We start from the raw sequence: 17,033 nt of genomic DNA, 5'->3' as shown, positions 1-17,033 counted from the left end.
TGACTGTGCGGTAATGCTGCATACTAAGTAAAAAAAAAGTCCTAGCAAACAGGGTTCGAATTCCGGGGGGTCTGACCCCCCTAATTAAGACTTGGACATTGGAATTATGTAATATGGCTTCACTCCAAAGATAATGCGAACGAGTTCTCTCAAATATTGGTAGGGACATGTCCATACCGTCCCTATGCAAAATTACGCCCTTGATATTTCCCACCATACGACTACCAGACGCAGTCGTTAGGCTGATGTGACTCTTGACACGCAGTGCACTCCACTGACCCTCGGTGGGTAACTCGTCCATCGACTCACTGTCCTGGCACGGCCTCGGGCTGTGCTCGATGTCTCTGCGCTCGGTTGCCCTACCTGCTCTCAGTCTGATAGACTGTGTGGGCTGTGTGTAAAACAGCTGAATATCTGCCAAACTGAAAAATCCCGTCGCTGTGCAGCATCATCCGGCCCGGATATATCTTTACAGTTTTCCATTGACAGGTAAGATAACAGCGGAGTTTTTGGGACGCGTTCAGGGCTCACAGCTCTGGGGGACAGTGTGTTCTCAGAGGGACAGCATGCTAGCTACAGTTAGCCAGCCAGCTCTGTGACTGATGGCAGCCGCCGATCGGTGCTGCGGGCCGGAGAAACAGCGCGTTTATCTCCCCTCAGCGGGGCTGATTACTCCGGACTTTCCTCTGCCGTCTCTTTCATGCCGTAATTTCATTAGGAATGCCAGGGTTATTAGACAACATAGGGCTATCCTTCTAAGCTGTATTGACACGTCGTTAGCAAACATTACATAGCCTGCCAGCTAATTCAGCCCTTTAGCTACTTAGCGAACTAACTACCAGCAAAGAAACGGATCTGCGGGTCTATCGGCGGGGGAGGCTTTTAACTGCACCCTTAAAAAGTGTGTCCTGATCACCGGCGAGCGAGTCCACCGGCTTCCCGTAACTTTCCAGGAATGGCTAATTACATGACACAGTCGGATAGAGCAAAGTTACTTATTACTTTATACAGTAAGTGCAGCCTAGGTATGTATTGCTAGGCTCTTTCCTAGCTGGCTTCCTAGCTAACACCCTGAGTAAAGTAGAGGTGTTTGTAGCCGGCTCGGTTAGCTGTAAAGCTCCTCACTGCATGTTAGCGAGGCAGCTAACAGTGATTCTGCAGGAAACTCCGGTGTTTCGTTCGGTGTTACACTGCCGTGTTGAGTGATCATTGATCACCAGCCAGGCATCCTGAGCGAGAAACGATGCGATTAAACAGCTTTTCCAAACTACAGCCGTAACACTTCTACCCTAGTGTTCACCAGTCAGCTTAATGCCGTTTGTCCACATGCTGGACATGTATAATAAAAGTTACTTTTAAAATCTTTTGTTTTCTGTACACGGTCGTGGGGTTTGAGGTTTTTTTGTTTGATAGACATGTATTAATCCATCAGTGGTATTTGGTGTGGTTTGGTTCATTCCTGGGAAAATGTATTGAATCATTATTACAGTACCTACCAGATACGTGCCAATGTCAGCATCTGCAATCTGGGTACTTTACTGCTAAGAGTTAAAAAAATAAGGCAGTCTTTGGTTTAAAATGGTGCACAAGTTAATTATAATATTTCTGAAAGGTAAAAGAAAACATACTGTTCCATATAGTAGATATGGCAGTTTTTATAGCTGTTTCTGTAATGTAAAGCAGGCTTTTATTCACTGAGGGTTTCATTGTGCTTCAGCTCCTAGCCGCAGGGCTAACTCTGGCCTTTGTGATACTGGATTCTGTGTGCACTCGTTCCAGGTCTCTCTCTGAAGTTCACACTTGCAGTGTCAGTGTGCTGTCAGGGGCTGATGTGAGGCTTGCTTTGGCTCAGAGAGAACTCAGGACCGGCTGAGACCAAAGTCTTCTGCTTTCTAATGGTGCATAAATATTCCACAGCATGAAGGAAGTGCATTAGTCCGTTTTGGAAGGGAGCGGGGGAGAGATATTTCTTTGTAATAGCTGTGCTATGCTGTGTGTTCTCCTTAAATGTGCTGTAATCTAATAGTGAAGATCAATTTGCTGCAGACAGGCTGGGTTTTTGAATGAGTCATGCTTTGCAGAGGTTCTGCTTCTAACCACAAGAAAAGCAGGATGAAATCAAGGAAAATCGACTGGCCTTCTGTGCACACAAAGAATACATTTCTGTTCCCTCCCCTGTGCTAAACCGGTACAGACCGGTGTTCCGCCGGTACAGACCGGTGTTCCGCCGGTACAGACCGGTGTTCCGCGGGTACAGACCGGTGTTCCGCCGGTACAGACCGGTGTTCCGCGGGTACAGACCGGTGTTCCGCCGGTACAGACCGGTGTTCCGCCGGTACAGACCGGTGTTCCGCCGGTAAAGACCGGTGTTCCGCCGGTAAAGACCGGTGTTCCGCCGGTACAGACCGGTGTTCCGCCGGTAGCAGACCGGTGTTCTGCTGGTGTAGGTAGGTGTGCCATGGTGCTGTAGGTGGCTTAAGTATCGCCGTAGCGAAAGCTGGACTTTGGAAATGGTCTGCAGTTTGGTCGTTTCAGAGCCGCACCGTGCAGTGCAGATCTGCAGGTCATATTACCCGGATGGACTGAGAGTGGCCAGGCAGAGGCAGGCAGGGGGGCTGTGCTGGGGTGTGACGGTGCCTTTCTGCAGTTTAACGATTCTAAAACTGAACTTATGACAGCTGATCTTATAAGACAATCACACTCAAACTCAGAGACTGTCGCCATGAAAGTGAATTAGCTGAAACACCAGGTGCTGTGATGCAGGAGGAGTTGAGCTCCGAATTATTGACTCCAAGAGGGTCAGCGGTGTTTGTACTCTTTCAGGAAGTTTAATGTTTATGTGAAACAAACAGTGATGTCACTGATTTACAGCTTTTTTACTGAATCTCTTGCAGAGCCACTGAGAGACTGAATTCTCCAAACATCACAGCACCTGGGCTCATTTGGAGAATTCACTGTTTGTTTTTGCAAACCATGTAAATAGTTTTTGATGCAGTTTGGATTTCACACCTAATAATTAGGTTGGAAACACAGCTCTAACCAATTGCTGGCACCTTCTTTGGTGCATAAGGAACCCCTTGTTGCTGTACTTTTATTTATAAAGTTAATTAGACATGAAGTGCATTTTATTCATTTTAATTTAGAAATTAAGTTCTCTCCTTTGGAAAGGGAGGCTGCCACATATCAAAAACACATCAGAGAGCTGCAATATCTCTATTTAACACTCTCAGTTATCTGCTGACAGTTGGCAGAGTTAGCATTAGATTGCAGTTTTCACATCCTCTCGGAGAGATTCTGATCTTATCCATCCGGACTCACAGTGAGCGGAGGGGCAGCTGCTGCTCACATGGTAGAAAAGATGAACTTGGCTGCTGTTGATTTGTTAATGGCTGCAGGGATGCTGCAGTGGCTGAAATACCAACTTCAGCTGAACAGTCATTTCACTGATGGATTAGCAGTTACATGACACATCGCCCAAACGTCTGAATCTCATCTGTGTTAGTCTTGACAGTCACAGCTGTTCTGTGAGAGCTCGTCTGTGATGCGCAGGACGGTCACAGCTGTCTGTGAAAGCTCGCCTGTGATACGCAGGACGGTCACAGCTGTCCTGTGAGAGCTCCTCTGTGATACGCGGGACGGTCACAGCTGTCCTGTGAGAGCTCGCCTGTGATACGCAGGACGGTCACAGCTGTCCTGCGAGAGCTCGCCTGTGATACGCAGGACGGTCACAGCTGTCCTGTGAGAGCTCCTCTGTGATACGCAGGACGGTCACAGCTGTCCTGTGAGAGCTCGCCTGTGATACGCGGGACGGTCACAGCTGTCCTGTGAGAGCTCGTCTGTGATGCGCGGGACGGTCACAGCTGTCCTGTGAGAGCTCCTCTGTGATACACAGGACGGTCACAGCTGTCTGTGAAAGCTCGCCTGTGATACGCAGGACGGTCACAGCTGTCCTGTGAGAGCTCCTCTGTGATACGCAGGACAGTCACAGCTGTCCTGCGAGAGCTCGCCTGTGATACGCAGGACGGTCACAGCTGTCCTGTGAGAGCTCGCCTGTGATACGCGGGACGGTCACAGCTGTCCTGTGAGAGCTCCTCTGTGATACACAGGACGGTCACAGCTGTCCTGTGAGAGCTCGTCTGTGATACGCAGGACGGTCACAGCTGTCCTGTGAGAGCTCGCCTGTGATACGCAGGACGGTCACAGCTGTCCTGTGAGAGCTCGCCTGTGATACGCAGGATGGTCACAGCTGTTCTGTGATAGCCAGGTGTTGGAGCCGCTATTGACAGTGATGGACTGTAATCCTGGTTTGGGATGTAGGCTGGACTGACTGACAGACAGACAGACATGCACAGCAGTGCAGTAAGGCTGAAGTGTGGGGACAGGAAAAGTCCTGAGTGTGGCTGGTGATTAGACAGCTGTGGGTTAGACTTAGAGATGCTCTGTGTATGGCCCGTGTGTGGTTCAGTATTAGGGTTAGGATAGGGTTAGACTTAGAGATGCTCTGTGTATGGGTTAGGGATAGGTTTAGGGTTAGGGTTAGAGATGCTCTGTGTATGGCCCATGTGTAGTTCAGTGTGTGTGTGTGTGTGTGTGTGTGTGTGTGTGTGTGTGTGTGTGTGTGTGTGTGTGTGTGTGTGTGTGTGTGTATAGACTGCTTGGCCGGGAGCTGCAGTGCTCTGTATAGCGCAGCCCGCTAACCCTGCGGTCTGTACACACGCTTACCTCCAGGCTGCCACTCGTATCTCTCTGATGAGAGGTCTCCAGGTCGACAGGAACTTTCAGCAGCCCTGGGGAGCTACAAACACTTCCCTGTCTGACCCTCCTCTGGCCTGTGTTAATACTCTGTGCTGACGTGTCTTTCACACACATACATGGAAGTGTGTGTGTGTCTAAGTTTTGATATGTTTCTGTGTGTGTCTTTCTGACTGTGTCTTGAGTTTCTGGGTGTGTGTGTTTCTATCTGTCTGTGTTCTTGTATGCCTGTGTGTGTGTGTGCGCGTGCGTTGTAACGCATTACTCTAACTCCCGTGTCTCAGTGTCGGTGTGTCTCGGTGTGTCTCGGTGTGTCTTGGTGTGTGTCTCGGTGTGTGGTCTGTGTATGTCTCTGTGTGTGTCTCTCTGTGTCTCTGTGTCTCAGTGTGCCTCTGTGTGTCTCTGTGTGTGTCTGTGTGTGTCTGTGTGTCTCTGTGTGTGTCTGTGTCTCAGTGTGCCTCTGTGTGTCTCTGTGTGTGTCTCTGTGTGTCTCTGTGTGTCTCTGTGTGTGTCTGTGTGTGTCTGTGTCTCTCTGTGTCTCTCTGTGTCTCTGTGTGTGTCTCGGGGTGTCTCGGTGTGTCTGTGTGTCTCTGTGTGTGTCTGTGTCTCGGTGTGTCTCTCTGTGTCTCTCTGTGTCTCGGTGTGTCTCAATGTGTCTCTGTGTGTCTCTGTGTGTCTCTGTGTGTCTCGGTGTGTCGGTGTCTCGGTGTCTCTCTGTGTCTCTCTGTGTCTCGGTGTGTCGGTGCCTCAGTGTGTCTCGGTGTGTCTCGGTGTGTCTCTGTGTGTCTCTGTGTGTCTCGGTGTGTCTCTGTGTCTCAGTGTGCCTCTGTGTGCCTCTGTGTGCCTCTGTGTGTCTCTGTGTGTCTCGGTGCCTCAGTGTGTCTCGGTGTGTCTCTGTGTGTCTCTGTGTGTCTCTGTGTGTCTCGGTGTCTCTGTGTGTCTCTGTGTGTCTCTGTGTGCCTCTGTGTGTCTCTGTGTGTCTCGGTGTGTCGGTGCCTCAGTGTGTCTCGGTGTGTCTCGGTGTGTCTCTGTGTCTCGGTGTGTCTCTGTGTCTCGGTGTGTCTCTGTGTCTCTGTGTGTCTCTGTGTGTCTCTGTGTGTCTCGGTGTGTCTCGGTGTGTCTCGGTGTCTCTGTGTCTCTGTGTGTCTCTGTGTGTCTCGGTGCCTCAGTGTGTCTCGGTGTGTCTCTGTGTCTCAGTGTGCCTCTGTGTGCTTCTGCCCCCTGCAGGCTGTGTACAGCATGGCGCCGCTGTAGCGTCCCGCGCGGTGAGGCAGCTGCAGGGATGGAGCAGGCACACAGTCTGCTGCTGGATGAGACGGCCTGCAGCCGGCTGGGGGAGCCGCAGAGGGCCGAGTTCGTCTTCGAGTGGCTGCGCTTCCTCAAGAAGCTGCTGCTGGCTGCAGACAGGGTGAGTCCCGGGAGCAGAGCCGGGGGGAGAGAGGCAGGGAACCAGGAGCATGTTCAGGGGCGTCTCTGCGCTGAGCCGGCCAGTTGGGGGGGGGGGGGGGGGGGGGGGGTCTCTGTGCAGGGGGCCCTCGTCACGCTCAGCTGGCCTCCAGTGGGGCTTAGGAGGGCTCCTCAAATCCAACCAACCAGCAGAGCCCCTGCACAGAGCCCCCCCGGGACCTTTTAAAAAGAGAAAAAAAGGCACTTTGTCAGTTCAGCACCTTACGGCTTGAGGTTTTTGGCGCGTCCAGCTCTTTGAGCCTCCTTGGCGTCCGGCCCATATGTGCGGGGGTCTCTGGCTGTGTGCTGATGTGAGTGTCTCTGCAGGCCGATGTGAAGCAGAACCAGAGGCGGCTGGTGGAGCAGCTGACGCAGGTTCTGCTGGGCTCCCCCGGGCCGCCCACGCGCCGGCTCCTGGCCCACTGTCTCGCCCTGCTCTACAGGGTGGGCGACTCCTTCACCGCGAGCCTCACCATCGACACCTGCAATGACATCATCCGCAGCAAGGATGACTCCCCCAGCTTCCTGCCCACCCGCCTGTGAGTGTCCGACCCCCCCGCGTAGCGCTGGTGCTGGGTACAGGGGGGTTCAGTGGGGTTTGGGTAGTTGCAGTTCAGGTGGTTGCAGGGTATGGGGGGGTTGCAGTGCAGTACAGGGCAGCTCTGGGTTCTGTGTGTGTGCTGGAGATGCTCATCCCTGGGCTCTGTCTTGCAGGGCAGCCATCGCCTGCCTGGGCTCCATCTACGAGCAGCTGGGCCGTCTGCTGGGAAACAGCTTCTCCGAGAGCGTGGGGAACCTCCTCAAAGCCATGAAGAGCGCCGAGGTGAGCACCTGTTTCCAGTGGCAACCCTGCTCCGCCCATCCGGGGCCTGAGCTGCATCAGCAGTTACCAAGCGCTCTGCCTGTAGAGGCGGTACAGAACGGGCGGAGGAGGAGACGGTTCAGTTTTACTCACAAAACAACGGCAACTGAAGGCAAGAGGAGAGGAGGACAGAGCCGACACAGCCAGGCCGCACAGGGGGCCGGTTTCACAGCTGCACTCATACACTAATCACATAATGCCAGTCTAACCGCTGCCCTAAATCAATGCACCCCAGAAGTAACGTTTAGAAATGTTTAGTAATCTTTGCGATGCGTCTTTATGGAAATGTGTCATAATTGGAAAGTTAGCTTTAGTGAGGTAACTAGTGAGGAGGCTGCTGTAGGGAGCTGATGATTGGTGAATCAGGCAGGGGCTAGTCGTGTGTGTGTGTGCGTGAGTGCGTGAGTGTGCGTGAGTGTGCGTGAGTGTGTGTGTGTGGGTGTGTGTGGGTGTGAGTGTGTGTGAGTGTGTGTGAGTGTGTGTGAGTGTGTGTGAGTGTGTGTGAGAGTGTGTGTGAGAGTGTGTGTGAGAGTGTGTGTGAGAGTGTGTGTGAGAGTGTGTGTGTGAGTGTGTGTGAGTGTGTGTGAGTGTGTGTGTGAGTGTGTGTGAGAGTGTGTGTGAGGGTGTGTGTGGGTGTGTGTGAGTGTGAGTGAGTGATGGACGCTCTCTCCCTCAGTCTCAGGGACGCTATGAGATCATGCAGAGTTTGGAGAGGATTCTGCGGGGTCTGGGGGTCAGCGCTGTGTCCTGCCACAGGGACATCTACAAGGCCGCACGCGCCTGCCTGACCGACCGCTCCATGGCTGTCCGCTGCGCCGCCGCACAGGTACGACCGACCGCTCTGCCTGACCGTTCCACCGACCGCTCTGCCTGACCGCTCACCTAACCGCTCCCCCCCACCCGCTCCCCTAACCGCTCCACCTAACCACTCCCCTAACCGCTCCCCCCCACCCGCTCCCCCTAACCGCTCCACCTAACCGCTCCCCTAACCGCTCCCCCCCACCCGCTCCCCCTAACCGCTCCACCTAACCGCTCCCTCCCACCCGCTCCCCCTAACCGCTCCACCTAACCGCTCCCCCCCACCCGCTCCCCTAACCGCTCCACCTAACCACTCCCCTAACCGCTCCCCCCCACCCGCTCCCCCTAACCGCTCCCCCTTACCGCTCCCCCCGCCCGCTCCCCTAACCGCTCACCTAACCGCTCCCCCTAACCGCTCACCTAACCACTCCCCCCGCCCGCTCCCCCTAACCGCTCACCTAACCGCTCCCCCCGCCCGCTCCCCTAACCACTCACCTAACCGCTCCGTTAGGTTGGCTGTTTCTGGAGGAGGAGGAATTTCTGAGGGAGTCCCATGTTCCCCTTATACCTGCCCCTCCCACACACAGCCCCAGATGCCTGTTCTGCACACAGACTCTTCAGTGTCCCTCCTCAGCACGTCTCTCCTCAGCGTGTATGTCCCTCCTCAGCACGTCTCTCCTCAGCACGTCTCTCCTCAGCGTGTATGTCTCTCCTCAGCACGTCTCTCCTCAGCGTGTATGTCCCTCCTCAGCACGTCTCTCCTCAGCGTGTATGTCCCTCCTCAGCACGTCTCTCCTCAGCACGTCTCTCCTCAGCGTGTATGTCTCTCCTCAGCACGTCTCTCCTCAGCGTGTATGTCTCTCCTCAGCGTGTATGTCCCTCCTCAGCACGTCTCTCCTCAGCACGTCTCTCCTCAGCGTGTATGTCCCTCCTCAGCACGTCTCTCCTCAGTGATAATTTGATCCAGACTGATGCAGACTGAGCTGCACTGATGCAGACTGAGCTGCACTGCTGCAGACTGATGCAGACTGATGCAGACTGATGCAGACTGATGCAGACTGATGCAGACTGAGCTGCACTGATGCAGACTGATGCAGACTGATGCAGACTGATGCAGACTGATGCAGACTGAGCTGCACTGATGCAGACTGATGCAGACTGATGCAGACTGAGCTGCACTGATGCAGACTGATGCAGACTGAGCTGCACTGATGCAGACTGATGCAGACTGATGCAGACTGATGCAGAGCACATGGCTGCATGTTAGCAGACTGTAGGAAGCTGAGAGGAGTGTTGTGCTGCAGGTCCGTGCCTGCAGCAGCACAGGGAGCAGGAGCTGAGGTGCACGGTGTCAATAAAGCTTTGCTGGTTTGAATGTCTGCAGTGTCTGCTGGAGCTGCAGAGAGAGGCAGCGTTCCTGTGGAGCTCGGAGCTGGAGAACGTGGCCACTCTGTGCTTCCGCGCCTTCCAGGGATCCCGCTACGACGTGCGCATGGCCGTCTCCAAGCTGCTGGGCACCCTGCTGGCAGCGGCAGTCACACCCCAACAAGCCACAGGTACACACCCGCGAGTGTGTGTGTGCGCGTGTGTGTGTGTGCACATGTGTGTGAGAGAGAGTGTGTGTGCGTGTGTGTGTGTGTGCGCATGTGTGTGAGAGAGAGTGTGTGTGTGCGCATGTGTGTGAGAGAGAGTGTGTGTGTTCGCATGTGTGTGAGAGAGAGTGTGTGTGTTCGCATGTGTCTGAGAGAGAGTGTGTGTGCGTGTGTGTGTGTGTTCGCATGTGTCTGAGAGAGAGTGTGTGTGCGTGTGTGTGTGTGTGTGTCTGCGCGTGCATGTGTGAGTGTGTGTGATGCTCAGCGCTGTGTTTCTCTCTCAGCCCCCCGGCAGAAGCGGAGCTCTCTGGAGGAAGTGATGGAGCTGGTGTCAGGGGGCTTCCTGCGGGGCGGGGCCAGCTTCCTGCGGGCCAGCGGGGACATGCTGAAGGGAACCAGCTCCGTCAGCAGGGACGTCCGAGTGGGGGTCACACAGGTGAGACCTCCCCTGTGTCTCCCCCTCTCTCCCCCTCTCTCCCCGTCTCTCCCCCGTGTCTCCTCCTGAGGAGTCCCTGGGTGGCTGTGAGGAGGAGTGAAGTCCTGGCCGTTATTCCATTACTGTCAAATTAAGCTGGGTGTCTGTTTGGATGAGAGCTGCAGAGTTTTCTGTGACTGGGTGTGTAATTGTGTCCCCGGGGGCTGTGGAGATGTCTGTAATATTAGGCACTCTGTTGCCTGAACAGTAATGACTCTTCAGATGACGAAACGTCAGACGTGTGGAAATAATTAAGAGTGCAAACGGGCTTGTTCACGTCTCCTTTGTATCTGTGATTCCCTCACATTAGTGAACAATCCAATTAGCAGCTGTGTCCTTCTCCCAGCCCGTCCTGCGTCTCTATACGAGTGCAGGGGTCAGGCTGGCTGGGTGTGAGTGTGTGTGAGTGTGTGTGAGTGTGTGTGAGTGTGTGTGAGTGTGTGAGAGAGTGTGTGAGTGTGTGTGTGTGTGTGTGTGTGAGAGAGTGTGTGAGTGTGTGAGTGTGTGTGTGTGTGTGAGTGTGTGTGAGTGTGTGAGAGAGTGTGTGAGTGTGTGAGTGTGTGTGTGTGTGTGTGTGTGTGTGTGTGTGTGAGAGAGTGTGTGAGAGAGTGTGTGAGAGAGTGTGTGAGAGTGTGTGTGAGAGTGTGTGTGAGAGTGTGTGTGAGAGTGTGTGTGTGAGTGTGTGTGTGAGAGAGTGTGTGAGAGAGTGTGTGAGAGAGTGTGTGAGAGAGTGTGTGAGAGAGTGTGTGAGAGAGTGTTTGTGAGAGTGGATGTGTCTCTGTGTGAGAGTGAGTGAGTGAGTGTGAGTGAGTGTGAGTGAGTGTGAGTGTGAGTGTGAGTGAGTGTGAGTGAGTGTGAGTGTGAGTGAGTGTGAGTGAGTGTGAGTGAGTGTGTGTGTGAGAGAGTGTGTGAGAGAGTGTGTGAGAGAGTGTGTGAGAGAGTGTGTGAGAGAGTGTGTGAGAGAGTGTTTGTGAGAGTGTGTGTGAGAGTGGATGTGTCTCTGTGTGAGAGTGAGTGAGTGTGAGTGAGTGTGAGTGAGTGTGAGTGTGAGTGAGTGTGAGTGAGTGTGAGTGTGAGTGAGTGTGAGTGAGTGTGAGTGAGTGTGAGTGTGTGTGTGAGTGAGTGTGAGTGAGTGTGAGTGAGTGTGAGTGAGTGTGAGTGTGAGTGAGTGTGAGTGTGAGTGAGTGTGAGTGTGAGTGAGTGTGTGTGTCCCTCTGAGTCCCTCTGACCATGTCCCCTCTCTGACCACAGGCCTGTGTGGTGTTTGTGTCCTGCCTTGGGGGTGCTTGGCTGGAGGCTAACTTTGCCACACTGCTGCCACTGGTGCTGGAGCTGGTGTCGCACCCGCGGGCCACTCAGACAGCGGCGGACGCGGTGTGCTGCCGGCTCTGCGTCTCTTTCATACTCCGCGCCACGCTCGGCAGCCTGCTCGGGGAGAAGGCCCAGATCGCTGCCGCCAAGGAGATCTGCCACGCCGTGGGCCGACAGAAGAGAGCCGTAGGTGAGAGACTGTCCCTCCTGCAGTTTAAACAGGCCCTGTGTCTCTGTGTGAGACACGCTGCAGTTTAAACAGGCCCTGTGTCTCTGTGTGAGACACTCTGGAGATTAAACTGGCCCTGTGTCTCTGTGTGAGACACTCTGGAGATTAAACTGGCCCTGTGTCTCTGTGTGAGACACTCTGGAGATTAAACAGGCCCTGTGTCTCTGTGTGAGACACTCTGGAGATTAAACTGGCCCTGTGTCTCTGTGTGAGACACTCTGGAGATTAAACAGGCCCTGTGTCTCTGTGTGAGGCACTCTGGAGATTAAACAGGCCCTGTGTCTCTGTGTGAGGCACTCTGGAGATTAAACAGGCCCTGTGTCCCTGCTTCTCAGCTGAGGCTGTAGTCTGGGAGTCTGTAAAGTCTCATGCTGATGTTAATGACATTCCTTCTTGTAAATATAAGGCTCTGTGCTCATAAAATGGTAGAGATGGGAGCTGGATTTGCGGTAGTTCCATCCAGAGCTGGCTGTCCTGGGGTCTGCTTCCCTGACCTCTCTTCCCAGGGATTCCTCTGAGTGGAGCTGAGGTCACGTTGAGTCCTCGAGTTACACCACTGAGACATTGTAATGTCACACCCACTCAACGCCAACGTAGAACTAATCAGGGAGAAGAGCCGACAGAAAGGAGGCCACCAAGGTTGTGCCTGGTGTGGACGTCATTGGTTATTAATAGAAGTCTGTCAGTGTGTGTGAGTTCCTCATTGGTCAGTGACAGGTGTGTCTCGCTCCGCCCCCTGCAGACGCTGCTATGAATGATGGGAATGTGGAGATGCGGGTGAGCACCACGGATGTGGCGGCCAGCCAGCATGTGCTGGTGTGCTGCCTGCAGGAGCTGGGCAGCCTGATCCAGGACCTGGGCTCCACGGCCGCACCCCTGCTGCAGGACCCCAGCACAGGTGAGTCTACCTGCCCGCGAGCTCTCAGGACCCTGTCCTGTCTGGTCTGTCTGTCCCCTCAGCAGTGCCTGTCTGTCTGTCTGTCCCCTCAGGAGTGTCTGTCTGCCTGTCTGTCCCCTCAGCAGTGCCTGTCTGCCTGTCTGTCCCCTCAGCAGAGCCTGTCTGCCTGTCTGTCTCCTCAGGAGTGTCTGTCTGCCTGTCTGTCCCCTCAGCAGAGCCTGTCTGCCTGTCTGTCTCCTCAGGAGTGCTGGACACAGTCGCCTCGGTGCTGCTGCACCCCAGTGCGTCGGCGCGTCTGGCGGCAGCGTGGTGTTTGCGCTGCGTTGCCGTGGCGCTGCCATCCCAGGCGTCGGTGCTGCTGGACCGCTGTGCCGAGAGGCTGAATGCGCTGAAGTCCTGTCCCGAGGCAGTGTCGGGGTACAGCGCCGCCATCGCCGCCCTGCTGGGCGCCCTGCAGCACTGCCCCCTGGGAATTCCCCACGCCAAGGGCAAGGTGAGGCCCGCTGTGAGGGGGGTGGGTGAGCAGGTGGCTGAGGGGTGGTGCAGGTGAGCGGGTGGCTGAGCGGGTGGTGCGGGTGAGCGGGTGGTGCGGGTGAGCGGGTGGTGCGGGTGAGCGGGTGGCTGAGGGGTGGTGCGGGTGAGCGGGTGGCTGAGGGGTGGTGCGGGTGAGCGGGTGGTGCGGGTGAGCGGGTGGCTGAGGGGTGGTGCGGGTGAGCGGGTGGGTGAGCGGGTGGTACGGGTGAGCGGGTGGCTGAGGGGTGGTGCGGGTGAGCGGGTGGCTGAGGGGTGGTGCGGGTGAGCGGGTGGTGCGGGTGAGCGGGTGGCTGAGGGGTGGTGCGGGTGAGCGGGTGGTGCGGGTGAGCGGGTGGCTGAGCGGGTGGCTGAGGGGTGGTGCGGGTGAGCGGGTGGTGCGGGTCAGCGGGTGGCTGAGGGGTGGTGCGGGTGAGCGGGTGGCTGAGGGGTGGTGCGGGTGAGCGGGTGGCTGAGGGGTGGTGCGGGTGTTAAATGACCCCCTGTCCTGTCCTGTCCTGTCCTGTCCTCCTGCAGCTGGTGCTGGGGCTGGCTGAGGACCTGCTGCGATCAGCCGCCCAGAACAGCCGGATCTCCGTCCAGCGCACACAGGGGGGCTGGCTGCTGCTGGCTGCACTCATGACCCTGGGTGAGTTACCCTGCTGTGTGTGTGTTTGTGTGTGAGTGTGTTGGGGCAGTAATGAGCGTATCTCTCTCTCCCCCATCTCTCTCTCCCTCTCTCCTTCTCTCTCTCTCTCCTTCCATCTCTCTCTTCCTCCCTCCCTCTCTCTCCTTTTCCTTCTCTCCCTCTCTTTCTCTCTCCCTCTCCCGCTCTCCCTCTCTCCTTCTCTCCCTCTCTTGCCCTCCCTCCCTCTCTCTCCTGCCCTCCCTCTCTCTCTGTCTCTCCCTCTCTCCTTCTCTCCCTCTCTCTCTCTCCCTCTCTCCTTCTCTCTCTCTCTCTCTCTCTTGCTCCCTCTCTCTCCTGCCCTCCCTCTCTCTCTCCCTCCCTCCCTCTCCTGCCCTCCCTCCCTCTCTCTCCCTCTCTCTCCCTCTCTCTCCCTCTCTCTCCCTCTCCCTCTCTCTCTCTCTCTCTCTCCCTCCCTCTCTCTCTCCCTCCCTCTCCCTCCCTCTCCCTCCCTCTCTCTCCCTCTCTCTCCCTCTCTCTCCCTCTCCCTCTCTCTCTCTCTCCCTCCCTCTCTCTCTCCCGCCCTCTCCCACCCTCGCTCTCTCTCTCACTCTCTCACTCTCTCTCACACACTCCCTCTCTCTCTCTCTCCCCCCGCAGGTCCCACGGTGGTGGAGCAGTTTGTCTCCAGGCTGCTGTTGCTATGGAGGTGCTCCTTCCCTCAGGCCGTCAGAGACCTGGAGTCAGAGCGCAGCCGCGGCGACGGCTTCACCTGGCAGGTCACGCTGGAGGGCCGGGCAGGGGCACTGTGCGGTGAGCCGGGCCGACACGCCCACCCACACACGCGCCGACACGCCCGCCCACACACGCGCCGACACGCCCACCCACACACTGACACACACACGCCGACACGCCCACCCACACACGCGCCAACACGCCCGCCCACACACTGACACACACACGCTGACACACGCGCCGACACGCGCTAATTCTCTCACTCACTCCTTTCTCTCTCTCTCTCTCTCTCTCGTCTAACCTCCCCTCTGTCACTGAGACAGAGCTGTCCCTGCCCCATTAAAGACCACTGTCTCTCTATTAACCACTGTTTCTCTGTTGAACACCCCTGTCTCCCGGTGGGACACCCCGGTGGGACACCCCGGTGGGACACCCCAGTGGGACACCCCTGTCTTCCGGTGTGACACCCCAGTGGGACACCCCTGTCTCCCGGTGGGACACCCCGGTGGGACACCCCGGTGTGACACCCCAGTGTGACACCCCTGTCTCCCGGTGTGACACCCCAGTGGGACACCCCAGTGGGACACCCCTGTCTCCCGGTGTGACACCCCAGTGGGACACCCCTGTCTCCCAGTGGGACACCCCGGTGGGACACCCCTGTCTCCCGGTGGGACACCCCGGTGGGACACCCCTGTCTCCCGGTGGGACACCCCAGTGGGACACCCCTGTCTCCCGGTGGGACACCCCAGTGGGACGCCCCTGTCTCCCGGTGGGACACCCCGGTGGGACACCCCTGTCTCTGATGGCTGCTATCTCTCTCCTCTCTGCAGCCATGAAGAGCTTTGTATTGCACTGCGGCGAGCTCCTGAATGATGAGGTCATAGGTCGCCTCCTCACACCATTGGCTTGTTCAGTAGCTCTTCTGACCCAGTGAGTTCTGATGGGGCGGGGCGGATTAGGACGGGTTGGAGGGCGGAGTCAGCAGGGTGGGGCGTGCATATCTCACACCCTCTGAAAGAATGCGGTGTTTCAGGACTCCAGGCATCCTGTAGATAGCATAGGTAGCATTTTACTCTGTGTAATGTTTTTGTGGTTCATTTGTACACTCAGATATTCATTATTACAGATTATTTCAGGACAAGCACACTGGTGTAGATCATGTGTGCAAGGCCAGCTGTTTAGGTAAACTCCTGCAGTAGAGCTTATTTAGTTCAGTCAGATGATGAAGGTCTTTTTCTCTGATGAATGTCCATTTCCCTAAGTCATTTAACAGTTCCATGTAGCAATACATTGTGTTACTGCAAAACTGACCTTTCGTTCAGTTTGAAAATGTTTTTCATGGTTTTTCTGCCCTGTTTAAGGTTACCTTCTCTGATAAAGTCCTATGGAAACCCAATGAAAACCATATCCATGGTGTTCAAATGCAGGCTGTATGAGATCCTGTCTCTGCTGCCCCCTAGGACATATGAAGGTAAGTGCAGTGGGGATGCTGGGCTCTGTTAGCTCTGAGCTGCACTGAGTTCTGCCCAGGACTGGTATTTATGTTCAGTAGGCAGCTTCACTTTATCTTTCACTTTAAGAAAAACACCACCAACAGCACAGCTCCCTCACGGAGAATGTAGCAGGTAAAATGGCAGTCAGAGCTGAGTATTCAGCACAGCTGGGGTCAAAGCCAGTGTGGCTGCAGCCCCAGGGCCAGGCCTGAGCAGCGCTGTGATTGGCTGATGGTGGGCTTCCAGGGATAGACCTGAGGAGCGCTGTGATTGGCTGATGGTGGGTTTCCAGGGATAGACCTGAGGAGCGCTGTGATTGGCTGATGGAGTGTTTGTGTTTTTGTGCTGGATGATGAGGTCTCATGTTCTTTGTTTCCACAGAGAGCTTTGGGGCAGTCATGAAGCAGCTGGTCAGTGACCTCACTGGTTCTGAGAACCCTGTGTGTACTGGGTCGGTCCTCCTGCCACCTGTGTGCCACTCTCACGATCTGTCCCTGCTGGGCCCGGCCTGGCAGGACACGGATCACCGCTTCATCGAGGAGCAGGTACCGATGCCGGCCCGAAAACCCTGCGATCTCACCGGCCCTGCTGGCCTGGCTCACAGACAGTGTCTCACAGACGTGTCTCACAGACAGTGTCTCACAGACAGTGTCTCACAGACAGTGTCTCACAGACAGTGTCTCACAGACAGTGTCTCACAGACGTGTCTCACAGACAGTGTCTCACAGACAGTGTCTCACAGACAGTGTCAGTCAGTGCTGACGGTGCTGCTAGCGCTCTCCTCTTTACATCATGCCATTTGTCTGAAAGTCCACCAGGTGGTATCTAACAGGGAGTGGCTATCTTGTCCCCTAATGAGTGAATGTAATTGCTTTGATCCAGCAGAAGGGAGAACAGCCTCATTCATTGTTAAAAGTCGAACACAAGACACAAATTTTTCATCATGCTAAAGACACCAACCTTATCTGATACTGAGTGTGATTTTGGAGACGTGTGTGTGTGTGAGATTCTCTGATACAGAGTGTGATTTTGGAGACGTGTGTGTGTGTGAGATTCTCTGATACAGAGTGTGATTTTGGAGACGTGAGTGTGAGATTCTCTGATACAGAGTGTGATTTTGGGATTTTGGTGGTTTTCCCAGCTGCAGCATGCTGGGAGCGTGGGAGGGGGCAGCCTGGAGTATGACCCCTTCTGCATCTACCAGAAGTCCCAGGACATCCCCACGCCCCTCCCTCCTGCCGCTGCTGTTACTGTGGCGACTGTGCAACTTTTTGGGGTTGTGTTCCCCCACATCATTGCCCCTCAGA

General features: G+C 55.4%; 1 protein-coding gene across 1 annotated transcript in view; it reads left to right on the top strand.

Annotated features, from left to right (window-relative positions):
- The first annotated feature begins 380 nt into the window (after positions 1-380).
- The window catches only part of heatr5a (HEAT repeat containing 5a), a 36,337-nt gene continuing 19,684 nt past the window's right edge, over positions 381-17,033 (top strand). Inside the window, exons 1-16 of the mRNA XM_036542048.1 lie at positions 381-489; positions 5,980-6,160; positions 6,526-6,737; positions 6,913-7,021; positions 7,737-7,886; positions 9,243-9,414; positions 9,735-9,886; positions 11,177-11,426; positions 12,208-12,363; positions 12,606-12,856; positions 13,411-13,522; positions 14,159-14,311; positions 15,064-15,163; positions 15,595-15,704; positions 16,108-16,271; positions 16,868-17,033. The exon at positions 16,868-17,033 is cut by the window's right edge and continues 1 nt beyond it. Coding sequence (XP_036397941.1) covers positions 6,035-6,160; positions 6,526-6,737; positions 6,913-7,021; positions 7,737-7,886; positions 9,243-9,414; positions 9,735-9,886; positions 11,177-11,426; positions 12,208-12,363; positions 12,606-12,856; positions 13,411-13,522; positions 14,159-14,311; positions 15,064-15,163; positions 15,595-15,704; positions 16,108-16,271; positions 16,868-17,033 — 2,383 coding nt within the window. The 5' untranslated portion in view covers positions 381-489; positions 5,980-6,034. The remainder of the gene's footprint in view (positions 490-5,979; positions 6,161-6,525; positions 6,738-6,912; positions 7,022-7,736; positions 7,887-9,242; positions 9,415-9,734; positions 9,887-11,176; positions 11,427-12,207; positions 12,364-12,605; positions 12,857-13,410; positions 13,523-14,158; positions 14,312-15,063; positions 15,164-15,594; positions 15,705-16,107; positions 16,272-16,867) is intronic.

This window comes from Megalops cyprinoides, chromosome 12 (assembly GCF_013368585.1).
Source record: "Megalops cyprinoides isolate fMegCyp1 chromosome 12, fMegCyp1.pri, whole genome shotgun sequence".
Lineage (NCBI taxonomy): Eukaryota > Metazoa > Chordata > Actinopteri > Elopiformes > Megalopidae > Megalops > Megalops cyprinoides.
The sequence above is the reverse complement of the archived record's forward strand: the minus strand, read 5'-3'. Positions and strand labels throughout refer to the sequence as shown.